Source organism: Carcharodon carcharias, chromosome 16 (genome assembly GCF_017639515.1).
Source record: "Carcharodon carcharias isolate sCarCar2 chromosome 16, sCarCar2.pri, whole genome shotgun sequence".
Lineage (NCBI taxonomy): Eukaryota > Metazoa > Chordata > Chondrichthyes > Lamniformes > Lamnidae > Carcharodon > Carcharodon carcharias.
In genome coordinates, this window is record NC_054482.1 from 105,169,258 (window position 1) to 105,195,458 (window position 26,201).

The following is a 26,201-nucleotide window of genomic DNA, read 5'->3' on the forward strand; positions in this document are numbered from 1 at the left end:
GGAGTTTAGACATGATGGGCAAAGTGAAAGGAGAAAATAAATGAATTGCTGAATTTTCTCTCATGTTTTGAGCAAAGGTCATCTACCTGAAAAGTTCTTTTTTCTCTCCACAGATGCTGTCTAACCTGAGTATTTCCAGTACTACTTGCTTTTATTTCAGTTTTCCAGCAGCTGCACTGTTTTTCTTTGATATTATAGCATCTAATGGTAGTTTGGTGGTGTGCATTTCAACCCCAAACTACACCAAACCCAAACTCCGCATCAAAACACAAACACATTTCAGACTGAAACTTAAGTGAAAAAATATAATGCAAATATAATTATAACACATACACATCAGCAGCATAATTAGAAAAATTAAATTAGGTTATTTGAATATTCATGAATTACACACAGTAGCATCACTAATTTGCCAAAAGATTCACACTTACTTTCTGTGTAAATTTGAATTGGCCATGGATGGGAGAACAGCGCTTCAGTGCCTTTGGCCTATCTCAGATCAACAAAAAGCTAGTGATCAGCTACTGCACCAGTTTGTCCCCAGCCTAGTTAATGACACCTAGGTAAATCATCACTTGAGTGAACTAGAAGTATGCATTAAGCAGAGGAATACTGGGCTCCCTTTTAACACAATCTATGCTCTAAGCAGCATCTATGTTCAATGTTACAAGCCACCATTCTACCATAGTTTTCTCCAACTTCACAACTGTAATGCAAAAGGCTAATGAAACACAATGCTAAAAGCATCTCAAGGAAATTTGCAGCTGAAGGGAGGATACACAAGTTAGTCAAATAACTGAAATAACTGCTGGGAAGGAGACAGAAGGCTGGAGATTGCAGATGCGCAATGGCATGAAGTCATGGTGGAAATTTTAAGCTGGAAGATTTTAAATCTACTGTACTGGGAGTCTGAGATTCAGTATGGGAAAATAAGTCTTGGGTGATGGGGTGCAAGTGCAGGTCAAAAGAGGAGCAATGAACAAGCTGGACAGCACAGAATTTCAGGGAAAGAGGGGGATTAAGCAAAGAAGTCACTGGATAAAGAGAATCAGGTCACAATGCAAGAGAGTTCAACAACAGAAAGGCTGGGCTAAGGACAGACAGCAAATGTAGTTGGAAGCAAACCATTTAGTGCTGACAAGGATGTGGCATTGGAAGCTTAGCTCCAGGTTGAAAAGGATGCCAAGTTTTTGTATTACATAATGCAGCTCGAGTGAACAGGGAGGAGAACATAGTCTGTGGAAAGGGAACAACGGTTATAGCTTCTTGGTGGTTAGAGGGGTGCAACATCAATAATGTCGAACAAACTTTGGCCAACTTTGCCCTTCAGGATAATCTTGAAGATCATATGGTTTTGCTGTGGAGAGGTTAACCCACAATGACAAGACTGGTTGTGGCAAACACAATCAAGTTTGTGGCCCTTTACTTGAGGAAGCAAAAATGGACTACCCATGGAATGGCTCATGCTACCATAGTTACAATGACAGCCCCAAAGACAGATGTTGGAGACGCAATGATTTAGTGTTGGAGTGGGAAGAGGAAGGGCATTAAAGGCAGAAGTAAGAAAACAATTTACCCAAGGCAGTAAAAGTATTTTGCTGGATATAAAGGTGAAGATGGTGTTAAATGTTTGTTTCTAAGGGAGCAGGGAGAAGATTTCCTCCATCTCTGCCATCAGTGGATAATGAAGGGTGGAGTTAGAGATAAAAACAAAGTGCTGGTAATACTCAGCAGGTCTGGCAGCATCCGTGGAGAACGAAACAGAGTTAACATTGGTGCCAATATGATTTCTTCATAACTGAAGGGAGGTAGAAGTGCGATGGGTTTTATTCCGTTGAAAAAGATGGGGTAGCGGGAGGGTCAGGTAGAACCAAAAGATCAGGGATAGGTTAGAAGATGGCATAGATTAAATGATAAAAATGTAATGGAACAAAAGAGAAAGGGAGTGGTAATGGTCGTAAAGAGACAAAGCATAGGTCCAGATTAAGTGTTAATAGCAGAATAAAGATCAGCCTTCTGAAAGCAAAAACATGAAAACAACGTACAGACAGGTTCTCCTTGTCCTAAGTTTCCACCCCACCAGCCTCAGCTTTCAAAGGATCATCCTCTGCCACATCCAGCGTGATGACACCACCAAATATAACTTTCTCCGCCCCTTCCATCTGCAGTCCAAAGGGGCTGTTCCCTCTGCAACACCCTGTTTCACTCTCACCTCCAACACCTCATCCCCTTCCCAGAGCACCTTCCCATATAATTGCAGGAGGTGCAACACCTGCCCTTTTACCTCCTCTCTCCTTACTATCCAAAGCCCCAAACAATTCTTACAGGTGAAACAGTGATTTACTTTGCACTTCTTTCAATTTAGTATACTCTATTTGCTGCTCGCAGTGCTGTCTCTCCTACGTTGGGCAGACTCAGCACAAACTTGACTGCTTTGACAAACACCCCCACTTATTCTGCAAGCATAACCCTGACCTTCTGATCACTTGTCATTTTTAATTAACCATCTTGCTCTCATGCTCACATTTCTGTCCTCAGCCTGCTGTAATGTTCCAGTGAAGCCCAATACAAGCTTGAGGAACAGCACCTCATCTGCCGATTAGACACTTTACAACTCATCGTTGAGTTCAACAACTTCAGACTATTAACTCTCCATTTTGATTCTTTTAGCTTGTGCTAGTCTATATCTTGTTTTCATGTTTTTACTTTAACAGTAGTTCATTATTCTATTGACACTTACTCTGGGCCAATGCTGTTTCTTTACTACAACCATCACCACTCCCTGCTGCTTTTTTTGAATGACATCTTTGTCATCTTAACTATCCCAACCTCTAACCTATCCTTGACCTTCCTTTGTGTTCTATCTGACCCTTCTCCCTTATTCTAAAACCCATCAACATTTCTTTCTTCAGTTCCGAAGTGTCATATTGACTTGAGGCATTAACTGTTTCCCTCCCCACAATCAGTACCAGACCTATATTTTTTCCAGTACTACCTGTTTTTATTTCAGATTTCCAGCATCCACAGCATTTTGCCATGTTTTAGTGAGGTTGGAGACTTGAGCGGCAAGAGAGATAAAGAAGCAATCAGGGAAAGCATTGGTGATGGAACTCAGCAGATGTGACATGGGAGACGGGAAGGTTGAGATGCAGGGTTATGGGGAAAAGGCAGGAAAATGGCACTAAGTCATAATGCTTATTTGGAGAGCCTGCGCAAACACAATAGACTGAATGGCCGCCTTGTCCACGGCAACAATTCAGTGATTCCACGAAGGAGTGGGGGAAAAAGAAGCATAATTGAAGTGGAAAGGATGGAAGAGGGTGAGGTTTTCAAAAGGTGGAGAAGGTACCAGAGTAGACAAGGCTAGGTAGAGATAGTAAAGAGGACAACATTACCTCTGTAGTGATTTGGTCATGTGGAGGAAATAAAGTGGGAGACTTCAACAAATAGAAGGATTTGCATCAATGCTAGGATTCCAAGACAAAAGGATAACAAGGGTATGCTTGGGAGTGGATATTTGAGTGATGCCAAGTGAGATGCCAGACTGATGCTCTCTCGATGGAGAGATGGCATTTAGTGAAAAGGAAAGTGAGGTGTGGAGGAAGTTGGGAAGGTTAACTCCTGAAAAAGCACGATAACGGCTTGAAGCAGTGGGCGAGACAACAGAAGTTGCAGCTGAGAGAACCAGTGACTTCCGGGCACTTGGCAAAAGCAAAAAATAAAAGGCAGGCAGAGTGGGTTTGTGGGCTCTAGTCAAGTCAAACTCAAGCCTGCTCAGTGATGGGAAGGAAGGTAGCGTCAAGTAGAAATGATCAGGGAAGGCATGATGTTGGGGAACAAAGTGAAAGGGTCTGTGGCTGGATGAGAAGTAGGTCTTTTTTTTTAAAAAGTTGTAATCATCAGCAGTAGTGAATGAATGAAAATTGGAATGAATATCAACTGCTGTGCAATTATTGAGCCCCTCTGTGAGCCTATGATAGAAAAAGCCACAAACCTTTCCCATCTGCATTCTCCAACTCCAACCCCTTGTACATCCTGAAATCTAGGACGACGGCTGAGGGGTGACTTGAAAGAGATCTTTAAGATTATGAAAGGGTTTAACACGGCAGACAGTTATGATGTTTACATTTGTAAGGAGGCCAAAACTAGATGACATAACGAAGATAGTAATTAATAAATCCAATAGTGAATTCAAGAAAAATAAACCTTTTGTTTTAACCCAGAGTGGTTAGAACATGAAACTTTCTACCACATGGAGTAAGAGCATTAAAGAGGAAGCCAAGTATATAAGGAGAGAATAGGAGATGCAGATTGGACTAGTAGAAGGGTGGGAATGGGTCTGTGTGCAGCATAAACACCAGCAACAACCAGCTGGGCCAAATGGCCTGTTTCGGTGTTGTAAATCCACGTAAACACCCTTTGGCATATTAATGGTAGCTGTGCCTTCAATCATAGGCCTAAAGCTCTGGAATTGACTAAATCTTGCTTCCGTCTCCTTGAAGAACATTCTTAAAACCCATATTTTTTAAATTTAGTCTTTAGTTACCCCTCCCATTAGCTCTATCTTTGACTCTGATTTTGTCAGATTATGCCTCTAAGTGCTGACAGACACTTTCCTGGTTGAAGGTGCATCGTAAATGCAAGTTGCTGCAGATTCTAGGAAGAAGTCCCACAACGGGGTTGACAGTCTAATGATACAAACAAGAATACTTCTGGAAACCATTTCTAGATTCTAAAAGATTTTTAAAAATAATCAAGAACAAGACTGACAGTACAAAAGAGAAGCTTGCCTTTGATCAAAATAAACATAAGCATGCAAGAAATCATTTTTCAGATGCTGAGGCATATAGAATGTTACAAAAGCATATTTCAGAGCTCTTTTGCAGGTTGATGGGTAAAGCCAAGAGCATAGTGCGAAAATTTCCAAACCAGAAAATTACAGGTTTGAACCCAGATGCAGAGTTAACATAAGAAATAGAAGGAGGCCACAGATCCCCTCATTAAGATCATGGTTGAATTTCTACATCAACCCAGTTTTCCTATTCAATGCCCATAATGTTTCATTCTCTTAGTGCCAAAATATCTATAGACCTTGGTCTTGAATATGCTCATTGACTGAGCATCCACTTAGTCTCAGAGGTAGAAAATTCCAAATATTACCAACCCAGAGACAGTGAATGTGGTCTGTTCATCTGGAGAGTGTGAGAGAGAGAGGGGGGGCATGGGGTACTGGGAGAGATAGAGGGAGGGAAGGAGCAGGCAGGAGTCCCTGCTAGTGCCCATGTGTAAATGTCAAGATGAGTACATGATTGGAAGCCAAAAATGAGGAATAATCGCAAAGAGTTTAAAAAAAGGAATTGTATTGCAGGTACACATAAAGGAGGACAATACAACAAACATACCCTACTTAAAATGTTTTAATTTTGTGCATTTAAATGTAATGACTGCAAAACCCTTTTCAGTGTTTCTCAACCATAGAATCTGCTGGGCACATATAAATGCATAGTAGTGTACCATTCCAAAACATGCCTTCTTATTTTCATACAAAGTGCCTAAGCAGCCACTTTATAATGAATATACCATGTACAATGTAAAATATTCAATAATTTGAAATTGGACTAAAACATTCGTTTAAAAAAAAATGTCAGATAAAATTAGTGCTTTTGAGCTCATCTCTGTACTTTCACCCTGCCCTCTACAACATTAGTGATTTAATTTTCTCTTAAAAAACGTCTCTCTTCTCTCTATACACTTTGGAAACAGACCTTCTCTAGCAGTCTACTTTTTAAAAAAAAAACTATTTAAAACTTTCATTAATTAACCCTGCTTATTTACATGTACTGTTCTTTATAAAAATGTACATTTGCTGTTTCAAATATTGCAGTATTTATTGCTATTGCCACGTTCTCGTGACAACAAGGACAGGATGAACAATGAAGAAAGGGAAACAGTAGCTTATGTTTAAATTGTTTGGCTATTATTTGTGCAGTTTCTGACATGGAGCCTGCTGTGGTTAGCAAAAAGGGGTTTCTTTCAACTTAAAATATACAAACCATTATCAACAGTACGGAGTGTGTTGCTGAGTCATAGCATGATCTATGCACTAAGATGGCCCAACAATTAGAAATCATACTGATCAGCTATATTTTAAAAACACATTTTCACATGGCCACTGTGTATTAAATGTGAACACTATAAATTGTGTGTGAATGTAAACTAAATACTATATCAACCTTACATCGACAGAATGTATACATTTCCGTAAGAACTTAGAAGCCGAGAGTACTGTTGTCATGTACAGCAGATAAGAGGAAATGATCCACTGACTAAATGATATATAAACTATTAAAAATCTTTTTCGTGTTCTTTGATCATGATACATCATAAGTAATAATTTGAGTTATGGAAACTTCAGAAGTGTGAGAAAAAGAAGAGGATCTCACTCATGGCTAGTTCTTCACACTTAAGACTTAAAACTTACAGACAAAACATGAAAAAATACAGACTTTCTTCTCTTCATGAAGCTAATAGGCCAGTGCCCACCATTTTACATACAGTTCCAGGAGCGTGGAGGTGACATTGCTGTTTGGCAAGTGGCTTTGGTAGGCTTTCAGTACCTGCAAAGAAATTTGTCTGGAAGCACTTAGTGCTGTCTCACAATGTTAAGGCATATTGCAATTCTACATAATAAATACAATTAAAATTTACAACATTAAGGTAAGGCATCAAACTAGCTTTTAAAATCATTATCTGGGACCAAATAATGTGCGGGGTAATCAGTTTGTTTAAAATGCACATTGTTTGGCCACACACAGTAATTATTTTGTTTCAGCAGTCAAGACAGTAGCTGCCTTACGCCAGGTGAGACCATACTGTAGTGTCATCAGCTGATAGCACCTCAAACTGAAGTGGTAATGTGGCAGAAAGAAAGTAGTTCTCAATTCAGCCCAAGGAATGATTCTTACGACACCCTCTCCTAATTAAGGCAACAATTACCAGTTATAAAGTGAACAGATCATAGTAAGAGATTCTTTAGTACAGTTACAAGAAAGAACAGTGCAAGTCTACACTGGGATTCCCTGACATCAGCCAGATTGAGCATTGCAGAGGAAATCAATGATATAGAGCACAAAAAAAAGCTTTCCCAATGGTCCTAGAGGTGAAGGATTCAAAGTTGCCATTTCTCGCTGTGGTGATGATGGTCTTTCAGGGAGCTTCAGTTATATGAATTTGGAGGACTACAGATGGCACAGACTGCAGTAAAAGGCTGGAAGTATCCATTATTTGCCACAAAGGGCATTTCTGTGAGCTACAGTCAGCTATGAATTCACAGTTTCTACTCCATGAAAATGTACTTGTTGCATTAACACCAATCTGCTATGTAGTCAAACTCCTTGAACATTCCCTGTTCCTCCTCAACCAGAACCCTTGGTTCTCGTGGTGGTGTAAGAATCGGTGCCTCTGAGGTAAATTCTTCGTCAAAGTTACTGACATCTTCTCTATCTTGAATTATGGGCTGGAACGGGGGCTTTACTTTCTTTGCCAACAAAGCGATCCAATCAACAGCCTGTTAAAAGGGAGGGATTAAAAAAATGCTTAGAAATGTTTTGAGTTAATAAGCATGTCTACTGCAGTACAATTGAAATGGGTCACGTAACTGCGATGAGTAAAGGTTACAGTCCATCCAGCTATCTACTAGTCAATTGTGGAATTGTTATAATTCTTGCCTGCTTCATCTTAAGCAGCATCCATAGCCTGACAAGAACTTACATTTAGTTTATATGTCATGCCCTATAATTCAGGATAACTACATCAAGTCCCATTATTACTTTAACTGTTTAGATCATGTTCCTTCCTCTTTTATCTAATGATGGCATATAACTTATTTATACTTCCTATCCACAATAGCTGCTCTCCACAAGAGAGAGCACCACATAAGTATTTGTACGTACACACTCAGCTCCCTTCAAGGCCATGTAAGTGTCAATGCTTAGAGACCACAGGAGCATCTGCACACAGCAGACGTTTCAAGCTCCTCTCAAAGGGATTCCCTGAGCACTATAAAAGCAATACTGGCATTATAATGCATTAAGTGTCAAACCCCAAACCCAAATGATCAGACTATCTTACTCTGTACTCATGGGAGGTAGGCGATCACCTATACTGCAACTCCAAGCATCGCTTCAATGCTGTAGCTGTGTTGCATTAATAAAATTGCAGCATAAACACCTTTTCCATATTGCTGAAAACAGAAGCACGTTGTCAAAGCTTTTAGTCTTGTACTCATCAGAAAAATACAAGAATGCCAAATTTCAAATGATCACTATTTATACTACAGGAAAAGAGAGTGCTGATTCTTGGCTAGTCAACGCTGATTGACCAAGGCATTGTCACGGAGAAACCAGCAGGGACCAATCAACTCCCGAAGCTCCCGAGTAATTCAAAACATATAATCGAACATATTCCTTTTTGTTTGCAGCAAAAGGGTCCTTGTGTATGAAGATGTGGCACTTTTAACAAACTTGAGGAGCCGATTGATCTCTGTTGTTTTCTCCATGGCAATACCTCGGCCAAGCAGGGTTGACTAGCCAGCCAATCAGCACACTTTTCTCCTGTAGTATAAATTGTTGTGATCATTTGAAATTTGGAATTCTTGCATTTGTCCTGATGAGTGCAAGACGAAGCTTTAGCAACATGTCTTGTCTCTTACCTTTTTCACAGCTAACCTAACACCTTAAGTTTTCATTCTCTCGCCCTTCTTTGAATTTCATTTCTTCTAAATTGCCCTTGGAAATGTTTCCCAAATTTGCATTCTAAGTTATTGACTTTTTTAAGGCTTACTGGGGTATCTTAGCATCACTTAAGTTGTCATATATTCTTATACAAGCTATTTTGTTTTGCAACTGCAGCCTTCTATTTTAACAGGATTCGGTCAGTTATATTCACACACAGATCATTTCCCTCGCACCTTATTAAGCAATCATATATTTGCTACTTTTGGAACTTGTTCATTAATGTTACGCAAAACTCATTCACCTAACCAGTCACACTCACACCCATGCCCCATAAAATTACATAATTCAAAAATGATCAGAATATAAACACCTACTCTGAAGAATGCTTGTTCCTTTACATCTTCAGCATCCCTTTCCCTTGCACCCAAACGCCGTTCTGGGTTCCTCCTTAGGAGCTAATGACAACAGTAATGCCAATTAGTGTTTACATGAACTCCTTTCATAAAAGGATCCACAATGGGAGATGTGTAGAAATAACAAGTTTAAACATACAAATTACAACCAAGTAGAAATCAACACTAGTCCTTATTCTACACGGAGGGGTTTAGATTTCATATAGTTTTGATGATGGCACCCTGCAGCTTCTCAGTTTTGCTGTTCAATGTCATTAACAGGAATAGGGTACAACACGCTTATGTAAATGGAAGAATTTTCAGCAACAATTCATGATAATAAAAGTTTACCTATTTCAATGGATCCTGCCATACACCTATGAAGTTTATTTGAGGAACGGTAATATTTAAACCTGACCTGCTGAGATTTGAATGTGTAGCTCAAGTTGTATCAATCAGGTATGAAAGATATCAAAGATATTAAAGATATCATGTTATCTTTCTATTTCCCCACTGCCCCTACAGTGAAGAAAGATTTCTCCTGAATCCACTGCTCTATTTGATAAGATCATGGCTGATTTGACTGTGGTCTCAACTCCACTTTCCTGTCTGCTCCCATTAACATGAAGGAGGAAAAACTGAACAACTTCAAAACCGGCATCTTTGAATATTTCTTCCTTATTTTATAATGACTACATTTACATAATGCTCATTTTTATTTCCCATCAGCTTGATGAGCACAAATTCAAAGAATGTTTAAAGATTGAGGAAGCAGATGATGAGGTAATGTAAGCATACAGCTTTTATGACCTACCCTAAGTGGAATATAACTGACTACACTTCAGAGCTTCAAAGCAGGCAAACTTGTAAAAAAAAAGTTAATTTTTGCTCTCAAATTAAATCAGTTATCGAAGCGTACCTTTCTCATGATGGAGATGGAATCTGTAGATAAGAATCTTGGATATCGCACTTCATCATTTACAATACTATCAAAAACTTCTTCTTCATCATCCCCAGGAAATGGCGACTGAGAAGAGGTAAGAAAAAAATAATTGATATTATTTAAATCCAGCATACATAATACAACAGTCACTCCAACTACTTGTGCTCACCTCACCAACCAACATTTCATAGATAAGAACACCAAGTCCCCACCAGTCCACAGCCCGTGTGTACGAAGTTTCCGTCAATACTTCTGGAGCAAGAAATTCAGGGGTGCCGCAAAACGTGCTTGTTCTGTCTCCAAAGCCCATACCTGAAATAAATTATGGCAAATGAACCAATTTCTTGCCAGTATTTAAAAAACAAATTCAAAATAGTATAATCTTTTATGTAACATGCCATTAAATCATTTAAATGATCTTAAGCAATGATATATGATAAAGTGAGTAATGTAGGAACTGTATTTACAAATTCACAGTCAGACAAGCTCTAAACGGCATTCAGTACAAGTAGATTCAAAACAGAAACTAATCTGGCAGGCCACATAGAAATATTCTAGGCAAAAAACTTAAAAATGGTCATAACAGTCATGCAATAAATCAAAATCTACTCTACTGGTTATGCCATTTAGTATTATTGTGGGGTACATTTATAACTGTAGAGTGTAATGAATGTAATCAGGTGATCTGCTTGGATCCAGGCTGTTATTAGTGTACAATTACTGCCTATGTGGCTGTATATTCCCACTGCACTACAGCCAGGTGCCTGGGCCAAATCATGATTGTATATTGCTTTAACAAAATGATCAGATACCCACTGCTGATGTGGCCTATACTGCATTGTGCTTACATTACTCAGCATTGATAGCATATAATCAATTTAATTCAGCATATTGGACAAGTTATTCCTTCCCTTAGGCTGCTCATAAGTAGCAAATTGACGAGGAACTTGCAGACATTCACTACTTAGTAGTATTCATCATCAATACCAAGATTTGTAACATTACACGCAACTTACAATGTGATTTACATTAGATGATTTTAATTCTAAAAATATTTTGGCATGCATTTTAATTTGAGATAATGTACACCTACATATTCTGTTGTTATAATGCAGACAGGGCAAGTGAAGGAATTAATCAACGATACAAGGCATCCTGCTATAGATCAATAGCAGTAACTGTGTTAAAATACAGAAACAGTATTATGGGACAATAAATATACATTCAAACTGTTAGGATTTTTCCAGTGAACAGCAAGAATTTTAATACCTACCCTCCTTACAAAGACCAAAGTCAGCAATCTTCACATAGCCGTCACTATCCAACAACAGGTTATCTAGCTTTAAATCCCTGGAAGAGGGCAAAATCTTTATCAACTCACTATACATTTGCTAAACATATGGGAAAAAATTGCTCCAATCCATTTCTACTCAACACCATCAAGGTTATGAAGGATAGGAGAGGTAAAGGTTGTAATTTTCTCAGGCTGTACTCTTGAGCATAGAGCCTTGCTAGCAGCAAGTGGAGACAATGCTACAACATTGTAACTCCAACTTTCTGACCCGCGCTCACCACTAGCAGAGCCTTAAAAGATTACATCCAGGATTAAAATCAAACAAATAGCCAAACAGCAGATTTTATGGAATCATAGGATTATACAGAACAGAAGGCAGCCACTTGGCCCATTGTGTCAATGTCAGCTCTTTGATATAGTTACCCAATTAGTCCCACTCTCCTGTCCTTTTCCCATAGCCCTGTAATATTTTTCTCAAGCATTTATCCAATTTTCTTTTGAATACTATTACTGGATCTGCTTCTATTACCCTTCATAGAAGGCATTTTGGATAATCTAGTATAAGGAATGGATATGCTAATGCATGATGCAGATAATGTATCATTGACAGTGGTCAGCCATGTTCTAGACTCAGGTTAGAACACGGAGTGCTCAGGAGCAACATACCTACTTTGTGACCTGTTTGGATGTAGTGTTAATGAACCAGTTTTAGGTACCAGAGTATGACTACAGTCTAAGGGAAGATAGGTCATGCATACCAGTAACCAAGTACCACACGATGAGTCCACAGGGGCCATCCAAAACAGATCAAACTGATACAAATTAATTCCCTCTTGTTGCCTCTGATTCTTTTACCAATCATGTAAAATCTGTATCTTCTGGTTACTGGTGTCACTGGAAACAGTTTCTCTTCTGTCATGAATCTGTCATTATGATTTTACAGATTTTAAATGACAACTGTTTAAAGGTACAAAATAAAAACAGAATGCTGGAAGACTCAGCAGGTCTGACAGCATCTGTGGACAGAGAACAGAGTTAACGTTGAGTCCATAGGACACTTCATTAGAATTGAAGAATCAGATGGACTCAAAAAGCTAACTCTGTCTTCTCTCCACAGATGCTGCCAGACCTGAATTTTTCCAGCGTTTTCTGTTTTTACTTCAGATTTCTAGCATCCGAAGTATTTTGTTTTTGTTTAAAGGTAGATTTCAGTTTTCAAACCTTTTGGGCTTTCATTTGTCCAAGCATAAAAGCTATGTGGGTAACTGCACATTAATATGTAGTAATTTTGTTAACCTTACATAACATCCATGCAGAGTGTTTATTTCCCAGACGTGCTGGGCCCTCTGTTTAATGACACACAGTTCTTTTGACTGTTAGGAAGGTTGCCTCACTGCTCAAAATTATTCACAGAGCCTCATCCAGGAAGAGAATTTTTTCTAAAAAAGTATTTCCTTGTTCACTCCATTAACATTAATCTTTGCATATTCCACAGCTGAACTTTTTATTCGGTCGTGGGATGTGGGTGTCCGTCCATCGCTGGCTAGGCCAGCATTTATTGCCCATCCCTAATTGCTCTCAAGAAGGTGGTGATGAGCTGCTTTCTTGAACTACTGCAGTCCATGTGATGTAGGTACACCTATAGTGCTGTTAGGGAGGGAATTCCTCGGCAGTTGACCTAGCGACAGTGAAGGAACCGCGATATATTTCCAAGTCAGGATGGTGAGTGACTTAGAGGGAACTTACAGGTGGTGGTGCTTCCATGTATCTGCTGGCCTTGTTATCAATAGTGTGCTTATTAGATGATTCAATATTATTGCAAGTGTGCAATTATTTGCTGCTCAATTATATCAGAAATCTAAGAATACATGCAAATGCTAGCATTCTCAAAAACAGAGAAATAAACCCCCAAAACACAAAGGACATATTAAACTCTTTAATAAAGCTGTGTTTGTAACAGTTCTGAAATAATGTGCTTCACTCCAGAATTGGGATTAATACATGATGGCACTGCTCTTCTAATAAAAATTGAATCTAAAAGTAGACCATTAGCAAATAATAATCATTCTCATACTCACCTATAAACTATCTTGTGTTCGTGCAAATATTGCAAACCAAGAACCACACAAGCAGCATAAAACCTGTTGCAGGAAAAGTCAAGCTGACAATTAATATAAATAAAACAATAATGCTGTAATTACAATTGTACTTTCCTCAGGCAATATGCTAAATTGACACTGAAAAATCCACAGCTTTTTTTTTAAAGAAAGTGTTTTTTTCTTGCCTCCCACAAGCTCTGCCAATAGTGTGACCAATCCTCCCCAACAGTATGTCTGCTCAGGCTATCAGTTACAAGGCTACATGGCCTCTCCCAGGCCTGGGCAGCATGGAAACTACAAGAAACCAGTTGGAATCTATTTACATGGGAACTTAGCCCTTTGAGCCTGCTTCACCTTACAATGAGGTCAAGGCGGTTCTGCAGCCTAACTCTATATACCTGCCTTTGCCTCCGAGTAACTTTATACCTTTTTTTTTTTAAAAAAAAACCTTTGATAGATTTTGTTAACCAATCTCACATTTAAAATTAACTTACCTAGTATCAAGTGGCATTTATGGAACAGAGTTCCAAACTTCTACTCCTGTTTTCTCATTTCACTCCTGCAAGGTTTGGTTCTAATTTCTAGACTATGTTGTCTCTGCAACCAGCAGAAATAGCTTCTCTCTCCTACCCTGTTTCTCTTAATATCTTTAAAATTTTGATCAAATCACCACAACTTCCAAATTCCAGGACCCTGGTTTTTGTAATCTCTCAAAGCTGACCTTTGGAGTCCAGGTAGCATTTTGGTACATCTACACCGCACTCCCTCCAAGGCCAATATTTCCTTCCGAACATGTGGTGACCAGAACTGCTCACAATACTCTAGTTCCTCTCCCATTTCCAGCTCCTTCCTAGTCCCAAATGTTCTTGCTTTTACACAACGTTGTTATTTCATGTTCATAAGAACTACTGAGGAAGTGTTAGAAGAACTTGCACCCCATCATTCCTTGGCACAGTTTAAGTTTAAAGGCAAAATATAGCATCAGCTAACCAGGAATGTGATGTTACACAATATTACAACAATTGCTTACATTTGTAATGTAGTCATTAACTTGAATATTGCTGAAAAAGGAGACATGTTGTCGAAGCTTTTCATCTCGCACTCATCAGGACAAAAGAATGCAGAATTTCAAACAACCACAATAATTTATACTACAGGGAAAAGGGTGCTGAATTGGTTGACAGAAATTTGGCATACTTCCTGCGTGCAAGGTGAAAAACTTCAATAACATTTCCCTCTTTTCAGCAACATTTAATGCTACAACAAGGGAGACACACAGCTATGGCAATTAACTTGCAAGTGTATAAATTAGATTCTTTCCAAACTTGGTGTACAGAGCTGTCAGCTTAATGAAAAATGTATGCATTTGTAATTGTTTGAAGCACTAAGGCTGAGAGAAAATTTTTTTTCTGCATCTAGAAAGATTATTTTTTTAAAAAAATGTTTCGGGAATGAGTGTCTCACTGGCAAGGTCAACAGCTGTTGCTCAACCCTAACTACCCTTGAGGTGGTGGCGAGCTGCCTTCTTGAATCAATGCAGTTCATCTGGTATAGGTACACCTACATTTGAAAAGAGATCCATAACTCTAAATTATCATGCACGCAAGCTAATAGCTTTCCATGTTCATGTAAAAAGACTGAACAGTCATTTTAAGCGCAATTTATTTTACATGCATAATTCTGCATTAACCCTTTAGCTCCCATGTGTTATGTTGATGTACAGTCATTTATGTAGGAAAACATGGCAGTCATTTTGCATAGTAAAGTCCCATAAACAGCAACAAAAAAATGTCCATTAATCTATTCTTGGTGTGATTAAAAGTGAAAAGTTGGCATAGGAAACCCACCTCTAATATTCTAATAAGCTTTGCGGGGAAATAATTACTTTTTTTTTTTAAACAGCCATAGTACAAGCAGCACAGACTGATTTGATTATCATGTGATATTTTTGTTTGTGAACTAGTGGCAGGAAGATAAACACCAGGAGATATTTAAGGAAATTGTGGAGATCAAAGTTTCAGCAAGGATTTACATTCAACATTTGTAATGCAGTCATTAAAGTTCTCCTGTACTCAATGCTCAGAAGTGTTAAAAAAATGTAAACGAACAGCCAGAGGGAGTCAGGTACAGTATGAGTTAGTACTTACACAGCCCTGGGTTCAGAGAAAACATCAGCATGAATGTGCATCATCAAATCCCCACCAGGAGCATATTCCATTACAAAACATACATGATCTTTGGTCTGAAAACAGGCAAAGAGATTGACCAAAAATGGATGTCTCACACTGTTCACAGTCTCAAAAATTCTCTTCTCGCACATGAGGCTGCAGATAGAAGGGGAAACAAAAGAATACAATTAAGTTCTGCACTCCAGCAATGAATGCAGTTCTAAAAGCATTTATCAAAAAATACAAAATAGTTATTTACTATCGAACTCGACAAACATTCTAGATGCAACAATTAGTTCCATATATATTTTTAAAAATCTAAAGTGTTAGTTTGCAACAATAATTCATTTTAAATTAAACATTGTTTTCTAACTGGCTCAAACCTGAGGCTATGATCTGCTAGTGGAAATATGGGCAACAAACATGTAGTCAAATGTCTGCTATAGCTGAGACATATCTATGCAAGACTTATATTTCATCGTTAAAAATGAAATCTGAAGCAGGGTGAAAATCTCCATTGCTAAAAGGAGGATGGCACAGTGCTGCCATGGGCATGATGCAATTAGTTTGGTGATGCTTTACCTATTGGTCATCAGCCTAGGTGTTTTATTACTTTGACTTCCTTGCTTGGCTATCTACGGCGTGTTGCTTACAACTGAATTAAAAACATGGTTCTAAGGTTAAAAAGTAATAAACCTGGATCACATCAACTAAGCACAATGCAAAAGAGGTGGCTTTCCTCAGAGGTTAGTGTTTGCAATGTCACCCAATGTCAGCGATAGGTCAAAAATAACTGAAGGTGATTTATTAGAGGTTCTTGCCAAAGGTGCATTAAGAGGAAAGGAAGGTGCTTCTTGCTGGAAATTCCATTTTAAAAAAATCCTGATGCCGTCCTTGCTCGAGTACAGATCTCTTTCATAACACAAATTTATAGGCTACAGGAAAGTATTTTGACAGCATACGTTTCTTACAAACTTACCTGTCGACCTCATCGCGAGCCACAATATCTCCTTTCTTCAAGGCTTTGATAGCAAACATTTCGCCAGTGACTTTGTACTCAGAAAGAAGAACCTGTGTTATATACGGGATTGAGAGTCAAATATTTATTTCACTGCTCTGAACAGTTGTAAGTGAAGGCAATAAGCATTCCATTTCTCAATTTTGGATTACCTTTCCAAAGTGCCCCCTGCCAAGCACAGCAACACACCTGAAGTCAAGAAGACTGAACTGAAATCTTGGCTGCATTCTGAAGAATTAAAAAAATAAAAGGTTTCATTATAATGAATCTTAACTACTCCCTTCAGGATTGAAGTTGATCATATTAATAGTTACTCACACAATTGATCACAATCACATTTAAATATTTCTTCAAATCTATCAGCTCTTAAAAGATAGAAGTAGAAATTTAAACACCATACCGTTTATCTTCCGACTGTGGGAGTGTTCGAAAGTCTAGTTCTGGATGGGGTATCTCAGGTACAGAAATGATATTGTTCTCTACCTTAGAAACAATATTGTTTCTATCATTTAGAAAATCAAAAGTTGAGAGCGCTTCCTATAAAAGGAGAGTCAAACAATCAGTGCTATTTCCGTTTCAAGATAAAAAAAAATACGATGTTGAATAAAAAGTTTTGTAACAGGGATGAATAGCAAGAGCATCACAAAAAAAGTCTAACTTAACAGATTATTGTACATTTCTAAATATTCAGTCTCCCAAATTACAATGTTGAGAGTCATAAGCCTCATTTCCCTCGAGAAGTTTACACTTCTCATTTAACTTTGATGAAAGGTGACAAAAGTTCTCCTTGGAAAGAAGGCCAACAGGTACCTAATAGAGAGAGGCTTTCAAGATGATGAGAGGCTTGACAGCACAGAGGAAAAACTATCCCCTCTGGCGAGTAGATCAATAACCAGAGATCACAGATTTAAAATCATTGGCAAAATATTTACAGGGAAGATGATAATTATTTCCCCCACTCAGTTGTCAGGATTTGGAATGCTCTCCCTTAAAAATTATTGGAAGTGGATTATCTAAATTTTAAAAAGGAGCTAGGCAGGTTCTTGAGGGTATGAAACTTACTGGTTTATAAATAAAGAGCAGGGACGTGGCATTGAGTACAACTGCACTTTCAAAAAAAACCAGCACTGAACTGACATGACGGGCCAAATGCTCTACTTCTGTGCTGCAATTTTCGATGATTCTAATTTCAGATCATTAGTTGCCATTGACTGTCTCCTTTTGTGATTAAATTCCACTTTGCTCACATTCTCCCACCCTGATTTCGTTACTATGAATGTTATTGAACAACTTATGGCTGTAATCTGAATACTCAATCTGACTTAAAACAGCTTGGATGGTTACTATGAGCTTCACTGCTGTGCAAAGTCCAGTCCTGTAAATTCACATTTATTTAAAATATACACAGACTGGTGGACCCAAAGCCCTGCGTTTTCACCAAGATTTAAATCTGGTGGCTTGAGGCAGTCTGGAAATAGGCCTTCTATGCAAAGCCTCCATAAGAGGATAACTGAAACTTCTGTTACAGGAACAATGGACAGTGTTGACTATGATCCACTATTTCCATTCATGGCAGGCAACAAAACTGTGCGCCTTTGTAGTATTATTTTGTATCACTCAACAGGAAGAAGTCCTTACGGTGTAGGAGGCCTAATGACAAACAGTAAAACAAAGGAGCGCTTTGAACAGACAAACTGGAATCAGCTTTTAATACTTTTCCAGAGCACAGTTGAAGGACAACACAAGGGAAACCTTCTCATCATTACATTAAACCTCTCTTTTTAAACAGTGCTTCAAGTTCATACCTGTACATTGTCTGGAATCCTTACTTCTGTTGTGGTCCCTCCATTTTCTCCAAGCGATGAAGCTCGTGGAGGAGCAGGTGGTGGTTCCGGTTCAAATTCTAGTTTTGTTACTGGCAGATCTCTGTAAAGCATTAACAATCATAAATGAAATCTAAATGCTAAAACTTTCAGCTCATTTCACGCACCAGACTTTAAATTAATTAAAATACTGGAGAAGTGTAACAGATAAAGTGCACACCTTTGGTGCAGTACTCATTCTACAATATTAAGTCTGATTCAACTTTTCTGGAATTGGTTGCCACATACATATCAGGGCCACTGACTAGGCCACATGATGGAAATCAGAACCCTGAACTGCAAATTAAAAAAAAACAATTCCTTCTTTCCTCTTTAATGTCAAAGTCGAAGTTCAGAAACATGAAAGCTCCAGTCTCTCAGCTCTTAAAATTTCCAGTCCAAAAAACAATATCCTGATTGTGGATTTTCTAGTTCTGAGAAGAAGTCTAAAGAAAAGTCTGAGCAGAAGCAGTTGTAAAACGACTTACATTCACAGTGCACTTTTACTATAGAAAAACACCCCAAGGCATTTGCATGATGTAAGGAAATAAAGACATTCCCTGGAGTGCAGAAGATTGAGGGATGTCCTAATTGAGGTGTTTGAGATTATTAAAGGAGTTGATAGGGTGAATGGTCAAACAGATAAGGTGGACAAACTATTTCCTTGGGGGAGGGAGGAGCAGTGCAAGTCCAGAAAAAGGGAACATAACCTTAAAATTAGAGCTAAGTTTTTCGGGGTGAAATCCGAAAGCACTTCTTCACAGAAGGGGTAATGGAAATCAAACTCTCGCCCAGAAAAAAACTTTTGCAGCTGGGGATGAATCGAATGTTGAAAAATTGAGGCACTTACTGGCCTACTCCTAGTCCTATGTTGCTTTCTATGTAAATGGAATTACCTGGAACTTAAAGCACCAGTTAAAAGGAGCTCACAGGCCAGATTGTACATGCTCAACAATGGGCATGACCCAATGTCAAAAAGAGAGCTGGTATATTTACATTGCAAGCTTAATCATCGCACAGCAATTTTTGCTTGTGCCTTGCCTTTAGCAAATCTATGCCAGCTATTTTATATTATCTTGTTCATTTCCAAGTATACAGAGTTTAAAAATAAGGGATCTCTCATGTAAGATGGAGATGAGAAGAAACTTTTTCTCTGGGGCTTGACAGTGTGAAATTCTCTTCCCCCAGAGAGCAGTGGAGGCAGGCTCACTGAATATTTTTAAGGCAGGGGCAGATTCTTGACTAATTTGGGAGTCAAAGGGTATAGAGGTAGGCAGGAAAGCAGCAGCGAGGCCACAACCAGATTAGCCATGATCTTATTGAATAGCAGAGCAGGCTCAAGGGGCCAAGTGGCCTACTCCTGCTCCTAATTTGTAAGTATTCAGTACTTATGAATTCTAAGAATTCACCCACAACTATCAGACTAATTGGCTTTTATGTAGTGCCTTTCATATACTTAGGATATCCCAAACCATTTCAAATTTTTCCAAGTTTAGTCACTAAATTAAGGTGAAAAATATAGTAACCAATTTGCACATAGCAAGGCCCCACATACAGTAATGGGAGAAATGATCCGGTCATCTATTTTAGTGCAGAATTCAGAGGTGTAGAGGGATTTAGATTTTCTCGTGCATGAGTCACAAAATAGTTAGTATCCAGGTACAGCATGTAATCAAGGCAGCTACTGGAATGCTATCCTTTATTACGAGAAGAATTGAGCATAAAAGAATGAATTTTATGCTTCAGTTATACAGGGCATTGGTAAGAATGCATCTCGAATACTGTGTGAAGTATTGGTCTCCTTGGTTAATGCATTGGAGGCGGTTCAAAGGAGGTTTACTAGATTGATACCTGGAATGAGTGGGCTGTCTTATAAGGGTAGGTTGGGCATGCTGGGCTTGTTTCCACTGGAGTTTATAAGAGTGAGGGGTGACTTGTCTGAAGTATACAAGATCCTGAATAAGCTTGACAAGGTAGACGTGGAAAGGATGTTTCTTCTTGTGGGTGAGTCCAGAACTAGGGGGCTCTGTTTTAAAATTAGGGATTGCCCTTATAAGACAAAGATGAGGAGAATTTTTTTCTGAGGGTTGTGCAACTTTGCAACCTTGCTTCAGAAGGCAATGGAAGTGGGGTCACTGAATACTTTTAGGCAGAGGTAGATTGATTCTCTTGTCCAACAAGAACCTAAGGTAGATGGGAATGTAGAACTCGAAACACAAACAAGTCAGCCAAGATCTTATTGAATGGCACAGCAGACCTGAGGGGTCAAATGGCTGCCTTCTGCTATTTTATGCTTGCATGCTGTCATCCAAGAAACACCAAACACTCCCCATTTCCTCTTCAATTACTGCATCTTTGACATCCATGAGAGAGTAGATGATGCTCAAGTCACTGAAGTGGGCCTTGAACACCCAGCCTCCTGACTCTGAGGGAAGCATATTGCTACTCCTGCTACCAACATCCTGGGGTTTACCATTGACCAGAAGCCGAACTGGATCAGCCACATAAATACTGTGGTTACAAAAGCAGGTCAGAGGCTGGGAATTCTGTGGTGAGTAACTCGCTCCTGACTTCGCAAAGCCTGCCCACCATCTACAAGGCACAAATCAGGAGTGTGATGGAATATTCTCCACTTGCCTGAATGAGTGCAGCTCCAACAACACATGAAACACAATACCATCCAGGGCAAAACAGCCTGCTTGACTGGGACCCCATCCACCACCTTCAACATTAATTCCCTCCACCACCAACGCCCAATAGCAGCAGTGTGTGCAACATACAAGATGCACTGCAGCAACATTTCACGGTTCCTTTGACAGCCTTCCAAACCTATGAATTCCACCACCTAGAAGGAAAAAAGCAGCAGATGCATGGGAACACCACCACCTGCAAGTTCCTCTCCAAACCACACACCATCCTGACTTGGAACTTTATCATTGCTCCTTCATTGTCACTGGGACAAAATCCTACAACTCCCTTTCTAAATCACTATGGGTGTACCTACACCACATGGATTGCAGCAGTTCAAGGCAGCAGCTCACCATCATCTTCAAGAGCAATTAGGGACAGACAACAAACGCTGGCCTAGCCAGCAAGACCTGCATTCCATGAAAGAATAAAAAAAAACTCAGCCAAAGCTGACACTTGTATGAAATTCCTCCCACTCCACAAAACAAAGCATACTTTGAAGACAATATGCTCAGTATATAGCCCCACAGGATGCAAATGACTGAAAAACTCCTAGCAACTCAGAGTACACAACCTATTTTTTGTTCAACTTGACAGGATCAAAATGGTCCTGACTGCAGCGCATGTCAGATATAGCTTTTATGACACCTTTAGGTCAGACCAAAGTTTGTCTACCAACTAACATGGACGGCCTTTGTCCAAAACTTAATCAAAGCACAAAGGAGAATAATTAACATACATTCTTAATGCTTTCAACAGAGCCACTCTGGATTACTCCCTGCAATCACCATGCAAGTTGCTCAAAGCTAAGAAGAGTAACTTAAAAGTAACTAAATTGAATTTTTCTCAATCTTAAGGTAAATCAAGTTTGGCCCCTTTTTGTATGAAATTGGGAACTTGGGTCAAAAAAAAATTCTATAGACTTACAACATAACCAAATTGCTTTCCAAACATTTTTTAAAAATAAATCCAACAGGAAACATACCTAGTTGAATCTGTTCTTTCTGAGTGAGAAACCGTTGGTACCGCAGCAGGAATAGAGGCTGGAGGGCTGAAGGTGCCAGAATTATTTACTGTAGGAACAGCTCTCCTCACCAATCGCCCCCATGTGGCAATATTAATATTCATTTGAGGAGCTCGAAGGAACGTTTTGCCTATAGTGATGAGAAAATAGAGCGTGAATAAGGCAGCTATTTTACATGCCTTATCATAACACAGGCACACACTTTCTATGCCAGGGAATAAATTAAAATAGATTCTACTTTGATTTCAATTTTTACCTTGCTGTTTTGGGAAAATCTTCTTCTGTCTTTGAAGTTTTGGTCGTCTTTCAATGACTGGATTGTAAAAAGTGACCTGGAAAATATGATCCAACACATCATTCATGGAACAAACACAAGAACAAAAAAAAGTTACAATTTTAGATCATCCATACCTCTGCAAAGAGTGTACCCTGTGGCTCTAGATATAGACACATTCCATGCCGCTGATTATCTAGGAAGTCTTCTAATCGCAGAAATTTCACAGCACAGAGGGAACGCCAGTCACGCCAATAAACTGACATTTCCAGTTCACGTGACTAAAAAAAAATTTAAAATTAAATCTGGTTACTTGAAGAACAGAATCTCCCTCATAATTCAGCAACATTTGAAAGATGTCAAGCTTCATTCATTTAGAGTCACTTGCTGTGATGGTTTAAAATTGATCTCTCTGAAAAGTACACCACTCCATATTTTCAAGTGGGCTGCAATTTGGTCTCACTCCTAATATTTCTTTGTGAAGATATCCACAAGTGCAGAGCTGCTAACGGTACAATGACAGACTTATCCACCACTCTATGCCTTGGCATGGTAAGGTTTGAGTTTGTGTCAGAGATTATTCCTTGGAAAGCTAAGACAACATGCAGTACCTTCACAAGGGGGCGAGGGGAAAATCTAGTGAGAAGGTTGATGCAGAATACTCATGCATCCAAACTTAAATGATTATAAAGCAATATTAACAGGGCTCCAGAGCATGTCAATGTCTAGTTGGTCAAAGGAGGCTATGTGGTTGTGAAACCAACTTTTATCCTTAACTGACAAACACCCATGTTTACATGTTAGAGCATGTCAAAGTTCCTATCCTTTCTCTGACTTTGTGCTTGGGGAGTGTCACTGTTGCAAAATTGATGTCCTTTAAAAATTGTCAGTTTTATGGATGATAGATATTCAGCTTGCACAGAAAATTTACATGGACTATTTTAACAGGCTCAAAAGCAAGGCTGGTGCAAACATCTGGGTGGTTGGTATAGAGTTCAACCTTACATTTATCCTTTTACATGACCCAATTAAAAGCTGGCTACTATGTAAAATGTTACGACTAATTTAGTTTTGCAGCCAGGCTTTTGATTTAAATTCCATATGGCACTATTTGCTCATTTACAGTTTAGACAAGTATTAAAACTGCAATGATTAAATCCCAGCTTAGAGCTTGCCCTCATTAATAAATGTCCTACTTCCAAGAAAGAAAGGCATGCAGTTTCCCTCGCTTACCCGATCTAGCTCTAATGTAAACTTCTGATCCCATGACTGATTGCAAACAGGTTTCCAACTAGTCTGCCCAACAACTGTATTGTCCAGCTTCAGTACAGCACCAATCTCATCTGTACAGAAATAATAAATACTCAGTTAGATAGTGCAAGACGATTTGTTCTCTTATGGAGGTCTCTCCAACTACACAACTTTTAACAAATTAGAAGTAAAATTAACAGGACTTGTGTTGCAAGCTTGGGTGGCGGAGAAAAGTTTGACTAAATGTGTACTCTCATCACTGGCCAGGAGCAGTAAGTTTCCAGATTTACATAACAAAAACAGAATTACCTGGAAAAACTCAGCAGGTCTGGCAGCAGACCTGCTGCCAGACCTGCTGAGTTTTTCCAGGTAATTCTGTTTTTGTTTTGGATTTCCAGCATCCGCAGTTTTTTTGTTTTTATCCAGATTTACATAGTCTGAAATGAATGATGAGTTTAGGGAGCGCATTCCACTCTTCGCCTTTAGGATGCCCCACCCAGCATTTTACCACAATAACCCTAAAGTAAATACAAGTTAGCCATCATACTTCCTTTCCTCCTATAAATCAGAGAATTTAAACCAAGCTTGGCATCACATAACCACTACTTTACATGGAGCTGGTCTTTTGTTCTACTCATCTCAACCATGTTGGTGGGCCTGGGATCTTGACCTTTGACCTAGGTTTCTCAACACACACACACCACACACGTACACACCTCTCTCACGCATATACACATACTAGACTGTGTTCAGTTACTTATTCTAGGAACAAAGTCAAACCAAAAACAAAACTGTTACCATGTACAGCTAATGCAGCTAACTTAAAGCTAAGCGGGTCTTTTGAACTTCAAAATAACCACTGAACCACTAAAGGATTTCAGCTTTTCCTATGTGCATTATGTTAATAAAACAAGGTAAGAAAGGGCTTCAAAAACATGTGCCATCATGTCACCTTTTGGATGAAAGGTGAAAAAGGGAGGGAGCAAAATTCTAATTTATATTATTAAGGTTAGGCGACACAAAGCAAGGATGCTCAAATACATAAGTCAGTACGTTATGTTCTGTCTCAACAAATAATGGCTTCTCCAAGTATGAAGCAACTTTTTGTAGTGTGAAGTTCACAAAAGTGGTCAAGTCCTCTACTGCTCAGACTAACTAACCGTACATAAAGCACTGTAACAACACACACATTCATTTAAAAAAGTTTACTCAACTGGACAAATCTTCCGTTTTGACAGGATACCGGCTATTCCCACTTCTGCTTTTGCTAGTTCTACTTATAAAGGAGGATCTGGTTTCATTTGGGCTCCAACCAGGTAAAGGAACAAATGTATTTTTTGATCGACCAGGAACTGTCTCTAGCAGGTCTTGACATCCCATAAGCCTAACCTCTAGGCTCCCTGTTGACAGATAATCAAATATTTATTTTTCACACAAGGAACACAAATTAATATTTACATTTCAGCTAGTCAAATCCATAACTTAAGACACTTTGATCATTCAACATCATCAACATCACACATTTATAAAGCAGGGGCACAAGCTCATGGTGTAGGGATATATTGGCATGGATAGAAAATTGGCTAACAGGAAACAGGGGTAGCCATAAATGGGTCTTTTTCAAGTAGGCGGGGTGTAACGAGTGATATACCACAGGAATCAGTGCTGTGGCCCCAAATTTTTGCAATTTATATAAATGACTTGGGTGAACGGGCAGATGGTATGGTTACTATCTTTGTGTTGTCAGCAAACTTAGCAAGTTGCGAAGAGGACATAAGGAGGCTATGAAGTGGCAGATAGGTTAAATGAGTGGGCAAAAACCTGGCAAAGAGAGTATAATATGGGCAAATGTGAAATTGTCCATTTTGGCAGGAAGAATAAAAAAAAACATACTATCTAAATGGTGAGAGAATGCACAGCACTGATTCAGAGGAATCGGTGTCCTAGTGCATGAATCACAAAAGGCTTGTATGCAGGTACTGCAATTAGGAAAGCTAATAGGATGTTTTAGTTTATTTCAAGGGGAATTGAATGCAAAAATAGGAAGGCTATGCTTCAGTTGTATAGGGCACAGGTGAGACCATATCTGAGTACTGTGTACAGTATTGGTCTCCTTATTTAAAGAAAAATGTAAGTGCGTTAGCAGTTCAGAGAAGGTTTACTAGGCTAATACCAGGAATGGGTGGGTTGTCTTATGAGGAGAGGTTGGCCAGGTTAGGCTTGTACCCACTGGAGTTTAGAAGAGTTAAGAAGTGACTTGATTGAAACCTTTAACACTCTGAGGGGTCTTGACAGGGTGGATGTGGAGAGGATGTTTCCTCCTGTGGGAGAATCTAGAACTAGGGGTCACTCATTAAGACAGAGATGAGGAGAAAACTTTTCTCTGAGGGTCATGAATCTTTGGAATGTTCTTCCTCAAAAGGCAGTGGAAGCAGGGTCTTTGAATATTTTTA

General features: G+C 39.0%; 1 protein-coding gene across 4 annotated transcripts in view; it reads right to left on the reverse strand.

The window, feature by feature from the left end:
* Nucleotides 1–5,343: 5,343 nt before the first annotated feature.
* Nucleotides 5,344–26,201, reverse strand: part of LOC121289062 (serine/threonine-protein kinase N2-like) — a 109,011-nt gene continuing 88,153 nt past the window's right edge. For 3 of the 4 annotated variants that reach the window (XM_041208036.1, XM_041208037.1, XM_041208035.1), the window contains 16 exons: nt 24,963–25,148; nt 23,731–23,840; nt 22,635–22,778; nt 22,480–22,555; nt 22,185–22,353; nt 18,455–18,575; nt 17,050–17,186; nt 16,802–16,877; nt 16,611–16,702; nt 15,611–15,787; nt 13,443–13,505; nt 11,344–11,420; nt 10,240–10,382; nt 10,047–10,154; nt 9,110–9,190; nt 5,344–7,567 (listed from right to left, as the gene is read on the reverse strand). In XM_041208036.1, the coding sequence (XP_041063970.1) occupies nt 7,364–7,567; nt 9,110–9,190; nt 10,047–10,154; nt 10,240–10,382; nt 11,344–11,420; nt 13,443–13,505; nt 15,611–15,787; nt 16,611–16,702; nt 16,802–16,877; nt 17,050–17,186; nt 18,455–18,575; nt 22,185–22,353; nt 22,480–22,555; nt 22,635–22,778; nt 23,731–23,840; nt 24,963–25,148 (1,964 nt within the window). In that variant the 3' untranslated portion in view covers nt 5,344–7,363. Of the gene's footprint in view, nt 7,568–9,109; nt 9,191–10,046; nt 10,155–10,239; nt 10,383–11,343; nt 11,421–13,442; nt 13,506–15,610; nt 15,788–16,610; nt 16,703–16,801; nt 16,878–17,049; nt 17,187–18,454; nt 18,576–22,184; nt 22,354–22,479; nt 22,556–22,634; nt 22,779–23,730; nt 23,841–24,962; nt 25,149–26,201 lie in introns of those variants that run through there. The other variant, XR_005945487.1, reaches the window with a different exon arrangement.